The 11,793-nt window shown below is 42.8% G+C and overlaps 2 protein-coding genes across 12 annotated transcripts in view; one reads left to right on the top strand and one right to left on the bottom strand.

The window, feature by feature from the left end:
- Positions 1 to 76, bottom strand: part of GPR180 (G protein-coupled receptor 180) — a 28,859-nt gene extending 28,783 nt beyond the window's left edge. Inside the window, exon 1 of the mRNA XM_025200337.1 lies at positions 52 to 76. Coding sequence (XP_025056122.1) covers positions 52 to 76 — 25 coding nt within the window. The remainder of the gene's footprint in view (positions 1 to 51) is intronic.
- TGDS (TDP-glucose 4,6-dehydratase) overlaps positions 1 to 11,793 on the top strand; it is a 37,742-nt gene that overhangs the window by 442 nt on the left and 25,507 nt on the right. For 2 of the 11 annotated variants that reach the window (XM_025200342.1, XM_025200341.1), the window contains exons 2-4: positions 1,060 to 1,126; positions 1,206 to 1,327; positions 1,430 to 1,498. In XM_025200342.1, coding sequence (XP_025056127.1) covers positions 1,265 to 1,327; positions 1,430 to 1,498 — 132 coding nt within the window. In that variant the 5' untranslated portion in view covers positions 1,060 to 1,126; positions 1,206 to 1,264. Of the gene's footprint in view, positions 86 to 126; positions 171 to 1,059; positions 1,127 to 1,205; positions 1,328 to 1,429; positions 1,499 to 11,793 lie in introns of those variants that run through there. The other 9 variants (XM_025200350.1, XM_025200339.1, XM_025200347.1 and 6 more) reach the window with 7 other exon arrangements.

Here is an 11,793-nt window from a genome sequence, read left to right as displayed (position 1 = left end):
GGAGGATGTCGGGGGCTGCGGGGCTGCTTCCGGCCTTCGATAAGCGGCTACTGGTGACAGGTGGCGCCGGCTTCATGTCAGTGGCGTGCGTGTGCGAGCGGGGCCGGGGACCCCTTGTCCGGCTGTGGGGGCTGGGGCTGAAACGTTTGGAGGGAACGAGCAGCGCATTGGTTTGTTACTGGGGGACAGCCCCGACCGGTCCCGCCCCGCGGGCATGGGCGCGGCCTAAGCCCACAGGTCGAAGGGGCTGGCCCCAGCCTGGCTGGGTGGAGAGACGGGGGGCATAGCCTGGTTGTGGGGCAGGTGGAAGGGAAGGGGGCATGCCCCAAACCAGCTGCTTAGGGAAGGGGATGCTGCCAAGCCCCAGTCTGCAGGGAGGGAATGGAACATGGCCTGGCCCTGACCCTGACCCATCCTGCAGGGTTGGGGGTTTTGGCAGTGAGGAGGGGTGGCAGTTCTTTCTCTACCTGTGGGGCAGCTGTGGGGGCTCCTTTCCAGGACTCTGACTCCAGGCTCCATCCCAGGACTTGCCCCTGTGGCCCCTTTTCCCCCATGTTTGGCCTGGGTTGGGGGTTGAGCACTCCTGGTATATTCATATATTCTTAGATATTAGGGGCTGGAAGGGACCTCACAAGATTATCAGGTCCAGCCCGCCTGCACTTGGGCAGGAAAGACTGCTGGGGTCAGACAGAAAAGAACCACTGAAGTAGCAACATTTACAAGCTGAGAATGAAAGTCTAAAATACCCATGAGAAAAGTTTCAGGAGGTGCCAGCCTGCTTTAGCTTGGGATACTAAGCAGATAGGTAGACAAGGTTCCTTGGGTGAATTTGATATCTTTTATTAGACCAACCCAAATGGTTGGAGAATAGTTATTAAGCAAGCTTTCGGGTTCAAAAACTCTTCGTCTGGCTCAGGAAGCTGCAGCAGTTGGTGTGCGCTCTGCCTGGATGGAATGAAAAGTAAAGAAGCCAGGGGCTGGGCTGGGCTGGGGAGTCAGTTGCCAGGCAGATGGGTGTAATTGTAAAATTGTATTCCCTTTTTTTTTTTTAACTTACAGTGCCTCTCATGTGGTTGTCTCTCTAGTGGAAAAATATCCAAACTATTTGATTATAAATCTAGATAAGGTAAGATCTGTGGAGGTTTTGGAGGCATGCCTTTTCAGCTGTTTGCATGTTTGTTCATTTTGTTTTCATTTTGCTAAAGAAAAAAATAAAAGGCAGCAAACAAATAAGTGAGCCATGCCATAGCGTGATGGCCTTGTTATGTGGAAAAAAATTCACATTGGTTTGAAAGTCTTAAAATCCAGATTAGGAGCACTTCTCAAGGTAATTTACTATTTACTCAGTAAATAAGTAGCTTCCGACATGCCATGTTTCAAGAAAACAAGGCATCATAGTAAGGTTTTCTTTCTTTGTCTTTTTATGAAGCTGGACTATTGTGCAAGTTTGAAGAATCTTGAAGCTATTTCCCAGAAACACAACTACAAGTTTATTCAGGTATGATAGATTTTGGTAGATATTTGAGTTTTATTTCACATTTTAATTTCTGTACAGCTAAGATTTAATTGGCAAAGTGCTCCATCTTTTCTGCATTGTAGAATAACTTTTCTGACATGGTTTTACTCAGGAAGGTGTCACTTGTGTTCATGATTGATTATTACTAGCTGGTGAATGGTAATGGGACCCACAGAGAGAACCACTTTCCTAGCAACACGTGCAAAACTTGCCATGGAACTGCAGCGATAAAACACCAGAATAAGAGCTTTGCCTGGGGTTGAGGAGAGACTTTATGAAGACTGTGAACACCCAAAAATGCCTCTACAAAAATGTCCATCTTGTTAGGGAACCATAGTTGCATATTTGTTGTATGCTTACTTTGAGGCCATGTTGCATTGTTGAAAAGTGGCTGTATAGAATGCTTATGCTTTGTGCAGTGATTTCATTAGGAATGAATATTGGGTGTGGAAGGAAGAGGGAGTTATACCACAAAGGAATTTTTTCATCTGTAATAAATCCTGTCGTGTGAGAGCACAATACAAACTTTGAAGTTACAGAAATGTTTAGGTTGGAATACCATGGGAGCAGACTGCTTGTACTGGTTGGAGATTGACATACTGAACATCCATTTATGTTTTCCCCAACAGCGTTTCTCACCCCATGGGTTGCGAACCAAAAGTAGGTAGCAAGAATATATAAAAAGGGTTGTGAACAAACTTTAAAAATGGATCAACCAACTTAAAAAATGGATTTTCCTTTTAAAGGAGAAAAACATGGGTAACTGTGGCTTTTCCCCTGCAGGGTGGCAGAGCTCCAGCCTACAAGGGGTGCTTGGGCCCCACTCATGCCCTCCCCCTGCTCTACACACTGGGGGCTGGGGCCTGAGGGCAGCAGGTCTTGAATGAGGGGCACTGGGTTGGGACTGGCCATTGATATTTACAGATGGGTCTTGGTACAAAAAAAGTTGAGAACCATTGCTCCACAAGATGCAATCCATGTGTAGATTTAGGTATTGAATACTCCAGCAGAGTGGCTTGCTTCCGTATTATGTTCATCTTCCTCTTTTTATATCTTTTTACTCTTCTGCTTCTTTGCAGCCTGTTACAGGAAGCTTTGGCACCACTCTGTTTTCTTGGCTGTTTGCTAAAATGTACTTCTGAAGTCAGGAGAGTTGATTTAATTTAAATCAAGTTGATTTAAATTGGCAAAACAAAAGCTTGAGTAAATCATTAATTTTTTTAAAATCAACTTTCTCATTGTATTTTTTTTTAAAGTATATTTTAATTGGTTGATACAACAATTAAATGTTGATTTACAATTAATTGATTTACAATTTCTACAGTAGATTTGGTATGTGTTTCCTACGCACAAAAACTAGATAGATACATATTTTAAAAATAAATGGCTTAATATATTTGGATTGTTAGAAATTCTGCCATTTTAGTATGGCATAAAATAATGAAATATATCTTTTTTTATTCACTAGATAATTAACTTTTTGCTCATATGTATATCAGACTGCATTAAGATGGCAGTTTGAATTTAATTGCGCACAAAAACAGCACTTCAAATTTATTAAACAAAACCTGTAATGCTTTGGATACAGAAGCTTTTTTAACAAAGCATGGTGCACAGTGACAAGTAGTTAATTAAATATTAGTTTTAACTGTTACAGTGTTAGAAGTATGACCTATGGTTAGTGAATTAAACAAATTCTTTCAGGTCACCTGGGTCAAAATTTTTCTAAAATGCCATGGTGAAAGTTGCTTGAGCTTAAGTTCCTACTTGCCTAATGGTCTTTAAAATTAGTCTTTTTTTTTTTTTTTACTTCGGTTGTTTTGAAATTTTTTACTGCTTTCAAGTTTTTAGAATACATAAATACCATCGTCCATTTTTTTAAAATTAATAGACTGGTAGAAAAAAAACAAACTTTCATGCTTTTTCAACTCCCAGTTGATTTTTTTTTTTTTTTTTCTGCTTTGAGTGAACCTGTCCAACTGAAGAAAATATGTTTTCTGCACATACAGAAGAGGCTACTGTTGGTAAAAGTTGGTTTAGCACTTCAACAAACTCTGGTTCCAGGTGCTCTGCTAGTGACTTCTGTTAGTTCACGGGTGTGGCTTTTTTAAAAACATCCTCAGCAAACATGTACCATTTGAATGGTTTATCTCGAGCCTTGAAGTTTATTATGGTTGGCATGACTGATAGGTGATTTGGAGGGATCTTGGTTTTCTCTGATTTAAAATCCCAAATTTTTGGATTAAAAAACCCAACAAAATCCACATTGTTCCCTGATTTAAAATGAAATGCTACATATGTATGAGTGGTGTTTCAATTTAATCGGGGGGAATGTGGATTCTAGGTTTTTTGTGGGGGGGTTTAATCTCTGAAAATTTGGGATTTTTTTTTTTAAATCGGAGAAAACCCGGATCCCTAGTGATTAAGTAGATGCTCGTGTCATAGCACTGATTTCCTCTTTGGCAGGTAGTCATTTACTCTGGTACTTTGTGTTAAGAATATAGGCAAGAAAAGGCAGTAGAGTAAGTGCTTGATCTATCTGCTTATTTACTTCCTTGAATTTAACTTTGCTGTTGGGTAGTCCTTGCTTTAATGTTTCTTGAAGTTTTTCCAATTGTCAAGAGCAGCAGTCTTTCTGCAGGTTTGTCCAGGGCTGTGGAAATATTGTATTTACATGAATACAAGATGACTCTGAATATAAGACAACTCCTCGATAGTTAGATTCTGTATGTGGAAAAATTATTAATGTTATAATTTTCCAGCTATAGAAGCTAATTCATGAAGGTTTGTGTCAAATTTGTTTCCTTCCTACTGCTACAAAAGGGAAAATAAATCAGTAGGATCAAGTAGCTCCCTTAACCTTTGCCCCGCTCCCCAGTGTCTTCCCCCTGCAGTCTCCTCCCCACCCTCTGTACCTGTTCTCCCTAATGGTCTGTAAAATGAGTATATGGCAAATGTTTGGTGATGTTTGCCAGACATTTAAGGCTTGTGAAGTAATAGGAATAACTGAAAATGGGAAAGAAAGGTGCAGCTCAGTTGTGGCAGTGAAGAGGAAGTAGAAATATGTTTACTGTAGTGGCTCACTACGATTTGAGAGTCACCTGCAGAGGGAGACTGTGCTTAATGGGCAAATCTACACTTATTCAGATGTGCTCTACCAACCTATTCTTGTGGTATGTTCCCATTCAATTTCCCAGTTTGTTTTTTTTAAGTATTGCACAAAAGAAAAAAAGGTTCCCATCAGTTTGTTTGCCCAATATGGACCATATACTTTATAGCTGTGGTCAGTTTTGGCTGTGTAATCAACTTCATAGTTGGTTTCCATGCCTGACCATGTGCTGCTTTTGGCAGCAGTTTTATAATAGACAGTTACTTTAATGAGGTTTCCTTGTATGCAAGTATAAAATGAGGGGCATTTTTTCCACTACTGATGGGGGGGACATACACACCTTGTCTTGTATTTGAGTAAATAAATAAAGTAGGTTTTACTGTATTCAGCATATCTTATACATTTCTTTGTAGTCCAGTGTTGACTGGACTACTCTTCACAGGTGGTCATCAGAATAAGCCCGTTCTTATGAAATGGCTCAAAGCAGTCAACCACTGAATTCCATTGTACATACTGGGGAAAAAATTAGCTTGGATTCCCCAGCTTTCTTCAGTGAAGCTGAAGCAAAGTTGTTGTTATGGAAGTATTTTGCAATTTCAGTAGCATTCCTTTATTCCTGGAGTACTTAAATCTTGAGCTGAAAGATTTATCTTATGAGCACTGCACCAATTTTTTAAGTTTCAGGTTTGCTGCATTACCTTCTTGTAAGTTTTTTCCTTAACTTTGCTACATTTGTAGCATTAGGTTCTAACATCTATAATGATCCTTAGCTTTCAGTAGTGTAGACCCTGCGTCCCTTTCAGGGTCAAGCCCCTAATACGTTGTCCCATGTTTTAAAAGCTTGACTTTGAGTTAGATGTTTCCCCCACTTATGCTTATATAGAAAAAAATCAGCCTGTAACTTGTGTGTGTTTTTTAGAAGAGACTTGTTGAATCACTGTATTTTTATTTACATTATTGTAATAGATGATACTAAATTTATACCTTAGCCTTCACTCTATTAAATTCAGATTTTCTTTTAAGTTTGTTTATTTTTAAAAAGGAAAAATGAAATCTTTGGGGGGTTTTTTTTTAATCCACTTTGGAAGTCAAGAAATATTTATTCCCCGAGTGTTAAGAAACTGATAAGGTGATCTTTTGGCTGTGGCTTGACAGGTACTAACATAGCAGATTCAAGTTACTGCTTCAGTTCTGATCAACCGGGATAGTATGTTGCCTTCGATTTTCAGTTTTAGAATGCTGTTCCCAAATACTCTTTTCCCCTATGGAGCATGGGAAGCTGTTTCCACCATGTTTTTTTCTTGCATAGGTCCCTGTACCACCATCATGTGGGGAGCAGGTGGGTGATTTGCATGTGCATTCTGCAGGGTGTCTTTATGTTGGAAAATGTTACTTCAAAGCATGTACAGGCAGTCATCAGACATACAACACAATTGGTTCCTGAAAACAGCATCTTAAGTCGAAATGTTGTAACTTGGAACTGATTTTCCCATAGGAAACAATGTTGGATTGGTCCTGAACCAATGCCCAATACCCTGTTTTCACCAAAAATAACCCAGAATTTTGTACTCAGTCAATTATAGATGAATAATATAGCTACATTAATATATTTGTATTGTAAATAGCAATCATATTGATTTGGAAGAACTTCTTTGAGGTGACTTTGCTGGACTTTTTGAAGGGCTCTTGGTTGGATTCTTCTTGGGAGTCTTGACTGCAGGTTTTTCTGGAGCCTTGTCTGCTTTCTTAAAGAAAGTATCCAAGGAAGTTTGGACAGATGTTCTCCATGGAGATGGGTGACTCAGCGACTTGTTTGCTGTCATGGCGTCGCATCAGATAAAGCATTGTAAAGTTGGAACTGATGTCAGAAAGTTGAAACAGGGTGTCAGTTTAGAGACGTAAGTGCGAAACATTGTAACTCGAAACGTTTTAAGTTGAGAACTGCCTGTACTCCAGAGACTAAAAAATATTTTGTTAAATATGCAATAAGCAGACTTGAGAGATGTGTAGAACTGCTGTTTACCACAGTGGTTTCTCTGATACCTTGTGCAGGAGTAAAATGGGGAGCTGTGTTACCCATGCAGGTTGCCTTTGGAAAGCTGTCCTATTTTGCAGTGTGCATTGCTTCAGATTCTATTAGCAACTGCAGGTTGCTAGAAAGTCAGTAAGAGATTAGACTTTTGCAATACTTGGCTTAAGCCCAAAGGGTTAATAGTGTTAGGAGTCTGATTAGAAATAGCTGTGAATATTTTATAGTGTATATATTTTGAAATGTTTCTAGCTTATTTGGACAAATTGTCAGTTATAGTTTCATAGTTTCAGGGTCGGAAGGGACCTAATAGATCTTCTAACCCGCCCCCCCGCCAGGGCGGGAGAACAACCCAAAAAAAAAACCCCCACTCACCCTAAAAACAAAAACGGGACTCAAATGAGTCCAGCCAGGTAAGTATCCAGCCTCTTCTTAAAGATCCCCAGGGTAGGGGCCAGCACCACCTCCCTTGGAAGTTGGTTCCAGCTCCTAGCCGCCCTGACTGTGAAGTAGTTTTTTCGGATGTCCAATCTGTACCTCCTCTCCATCAACTTGTGCCCATTATTCCTTGTTATGCCAGCAGGGGCTAGGGGAAACAGCGTCTCCCCCAAACCCTTCTGGTTCCCCCTAGTGAGTTTATAGACGGTCACCAGGTCCCCCCTCAGCCTTCTCTTGTGGAGGCTGAATAGGTTCAAGTCCCGCAGTCTCTCACTGTAGGGTCTGCCCTGTTGTCCCCGGATCATGCGGGTGGCCCTCCTCTGGACCCTCTCCATGTTGTCCACATCCCTCCTGAAATGGGGCGCACAGAACTGGACACAATACTCCAGCTGCGGCCTGACCAGCGTCGCATAGAGGGGGAGGATCACCTCCCTGGCTCTACTCGAGATGCACCTGTGGATGCACGACAAGGTCCGGTTAGCCCTGCCAACCATGACCTCGCATTGTCGGCCCATGTTCATCTTGGAGTCAATAATGACACCAAGATCCCTTTCCGCCTCCGTGCTCTCAAGTAGGGAGTTCCCCATCGTATAAGTGTGCTGCTGGTTCCTACTACCCAAGTGCAGCACCCTGCACTTGTCCGTATTGAAACGCATCCTGTTCCTGTCTGCCCACCCCTGTAACCTATCCAGATCCTTCTGCAATCTCTCTCTCCCTGCTAGCGTGCTCACCTCCCCCCAAATTTTGGTGTCATCAGCGAATTTAAACAGGTTGCTCTCCACCCCAACATCAAGATCGCTGATGAAGACATTGAACAGCGCAGGGCCCAGGACCGAGCCCTGAGGGACTCCACTACCCACCTCCCCCCAAGTCGAATATGATCCATCCACCACCACCCTCTGAGTGCGACCCTTCAGCCAATCTGCAATCCATCTGACCGTGTAGGCATCTATGCCACAGTCGCCTAGTTTACTAATTAGGATGGGGTGAGAGACGGTGTCAAAGGCCTTGCTGAAGTCCAGAAAGACTACATCCACCGCGACACCTGCGTCCATGGCCTTTGTGACCTGATCATAAAAGGCAATCAGGTTGGTCTGACATGATCTCCCCCTAATAAATCCATGCTGATTGCCCCTGAGCATCATCTCGGATGCCGGCCCATCACAAATGTGCTCCTTGATGATCTTCTCAAAGAGTTTCCCCAGGATTGAGGTGAGACTGACGGGCCTATAGTTGCCCGGGTCCTCCCTTTTCCCTTTCTTGAAGATGGGGACCACATTAGCTACCTTCCAATCGTCTGGCACCTGGCCCAAGCACCACGATCGCTCGTAGAGCCGTGCCAGGGGCCCTGCAATAACCCCAGCCAGCTCCCTCAGCACCCTGGGGTGGAGAGCATCCGGACCCGCTGACTTGAACGCGTCCAGCCCCTCCAGAAGCTCTCCAACCCGGTCCTCCCCAACCTGAGGTCTGAAGGCGATCCCCTCGCGTCCGGCTTCTATCACAGCAGGGAAGTCCCGGTCCCTGCACAAGAAAACGGAGGTGAAGAATTGGTTAAAGAGATCCGCTTTATCCTCTGACGCAACCACCAGATTGCCCCGCATATCCTGCAGGGGCCCCACATTACCCGGCGCCTTCTTCATCCTCCCAATATATTTGAAAAAGGACTTTTTGTTATCCTTAATCCTGGACGCTAATCCGAGCTCTATGTCCGCCTTGGCCTTCCTAACAGCCCGCCTGCAGGCCCGAGCAGAGGAGGTATACTCCTCTTTGGAGATTACACCCCCCTTCCACCGGGCGTACGCCGCCCTTTTGGCAAACAGGCATTCCCGGACACCCTTGGTGAGCCAGGGGGGCTTTTGGACACTCCTGCCCCCCTTGCTTCTTGTCGGGATGGACACCCCTTGGGCCCCGAGTATCGTTTCCTTAAGGAACGACCACTCCTCTTGGACGCTGAGTTCCTCTGCCCTCAAGGAACCCAGTTCCTCTCCCACTAATCTCCTCATCTCACTGAAGTTGGCCCTCCTGAAGTCTAGTTAGCATAAGTCTAGTTAAATTCAGGGTGCTGATCAAAGTACTCTTCCTATTGCTTTTCTATTTTGTTTTATGCCAGTATAAACGATGTGCCTAAAATACAGCATTTTTGGGTTTTTATCTTTAAAAAATTGCTTGTGATGCTGTCTTCTGCCTACCTCCCTGTTCAGAAAGGGGGGAGAGACAGAGAATCAAAACAGGGAACAGAGGAGAGAGAGGATTAGAGGAGAAGCACAAGGTACTTATCCAGAAGCCATAGAAATTTGGAACATCTAGACAAGGAATAAGTGTGTGTGTGTGTGTGTGTGTGTGTGTGTGTGTTGGACTGTGCTAATTGATGCTTTACTTTGGTACAGACCAATAGAACAAGCACAATTGTCTGTATCAAATGTGTTAAGTTTCTTGGTTTTCTTGGTAAAACAAAAACATGAACTTTTCATTTTATTTTATTTGACATGAAGCCAAACTTCTCATTTTGGGTATTTGTAAGAAAAACAAAGATGATGAAAGACTAAGCTCTCAAAACAAAGAATAGATGTTAGTGCTCCCTCTTTACACAATAGCTCAAAGGTTTGAGTACTCTCAAAAACTTGAGAGACCCAAGTTCATTCTTTGCCTGAGAGACTTTTATTTTACCTCCCTGTAGCATGCAATAACCACCAGCCCTGGATGATACAATAGAATCCAGGTCCCTGGTATCCACATAGTTTAAAACCCATTTAATTTTCAGTGGGTAGCCAGATTTTCAGTGTGGCTGTTTGCTGTGGCTTTTATTTCAAAGGGTGCAGTTTTTCCACATAGCTTCTTGAAGACAGCACAGCTTCTTGAAGCTGCAAATACTGTTGGTTGGTTTGCAAACCCTTACCCTGAATTTACAAAATATCCAGGTTCAGTTGTCACTCATAATCCAGGTAAGAGTACTTAGTTTTTCCTGTTGATGCTATTCACGTTCATATAGAATCATAGAAAAGTAGGGCTGAAAGGGACCTTTGGAAGTCATCTAGTCCAACCCACTGCCTGAGACAGGTTCATCCCTATCGAAACTATCCCATACAAATCCTTGTCTAACCTATTACTAACATGTGACAGATATAGTCAAATCTGTCACACAGCCTCAAGGCATGGCACCCTAACTTGTCACGTATAAAGCAGGGAGACAACTGCTGCTACAGGAGTGGTTAAAAAACAGTTCAGAGATCCAGGAAACAGGGCCACACCCCCTGCTACAAAGGAAGGCAACCCCACCCCCCTGCAGTCTGTACCAGTCTGACCCTGGGGTAAAATTTCTTCCTGACTGCAAAACTGGTGATCAGCAGGGATCCTTTTCTCTGATTAAAAAAAAATTCTTCAATTTTTAGAGCTAAGAAAATAACCCAAAATCCACCCTTTTCCATGATCAAAATGAAACATCACTATATATGTGTGTATTATGTGTATATATTGTGGTGTTTCATTTTGATCATGGAAAGGGGTGGATTTTGGGTTACCTTTTTAGATCTGAAAATTGGGGATTTTTTTTATCAGGGGAAAAAAGGGTCCCTGGTGATCAGTGTTGTCTCCAGTCCAAGTGTTTTAACTACAAGGCTTAGAGGACAGCAGAACGAGAAGGATTCCTTATCTTGGTGCATGCTTAAATTTGAGACGAGGACTGGATTTAGACTAATTTAAGGTGGTTGTCTTAACTAAGCAGCTATATTTTGAGATTGGTCTTTTTCAGTCCTGAGGGAGCTGTTCCACTTTGTATAAAAGATTTAAATAGATTTTTTTTCCTGCGCGTGCGTGCGTGTGTGTGAGATTTGGATCCCTGGGCTCTAGTCCCTGCTCCAGTATCCTAAACCAAAATATACTAGGAGCCTGCTGCCTCAGGTGCTCTACCAGGAGGTGGAAGATGTACAACCAAATATGCCCAGGCAGAGGAAGGAATTATATTTGGGTCTCGCATCCTGGTTTAGTGCTGTTGTCCAGAACTCAAGTAAACTCAGATGTCCCCTTTCTCCCCTGCAAAAAAGCTTAGCATATTCACAAAAGTAGTCTCTGGATCACTGAAACCACATTATTTATTTTCCTAGGTTTATGCCAGCATTTAAACAAAGATGAGAAATCTGATCAAAATAATGAGCTAGAGGGCAATTGCATGACTGGGCCTGTTTATGAAGCACTGCAGTGTAGGGTAGCAGTGGGAGGACTGCCAGAAACAACATAATTAGTTCAAAATAAGGATATGTCTATATAAAATATATGCCAGTACAGCTTTCCAAATTGACTGTGTTTTTTTTCCAACGTAAAGAAGGTTAATTTAAGCAGCATATGGTACTTATAAACTTGGAAAAAGAAATTCTGTGTGGATGCAAGGCTGTGCCATGGGGGAGGAACTCTTGTAGATAATGTTAATTAGAAGATTATGCCACACTTAGGAAAATTTTAACAGAAAAAATGGGGAAATAGTGCATTGAGGAGCTGCTTCCCCAGGTAAATTCTATTATTACGGAGGGAGTAAGAGAAATCAGAAAAGCATACAATCTCTGGGATTGTAGAGAGGCAGCAGCAGGGCGCCAGACTACCAAGCGTAGACCCTGAGATGGTACAGAGGCACTTGGAGGAACTGGATGCGTTTAAGTTGGCAGGCCCGGATGAGCTCCATCTGAGGGTACTGAAGGCACTGGCTGACAT

The sequence above is a fragment of the Alligator sinensis genome, unplaced genomic scaffold, assembly GCF_000455745.1.
Source record: "Alligator sinensis unplaced genomic scaffold, ASM45574v1 scaffold740_1, whole genome shotgun sequence".
Taxonomy (NCBI): domain Eukaryota; kingdom Metazoa; phylum Chordata; order Crocodylia; family Alligatoridae; genus Alligator; species Alligator sinensis.
This window is presented reverse-complemented; position numbering and strand designations above follow the sequence as displayed.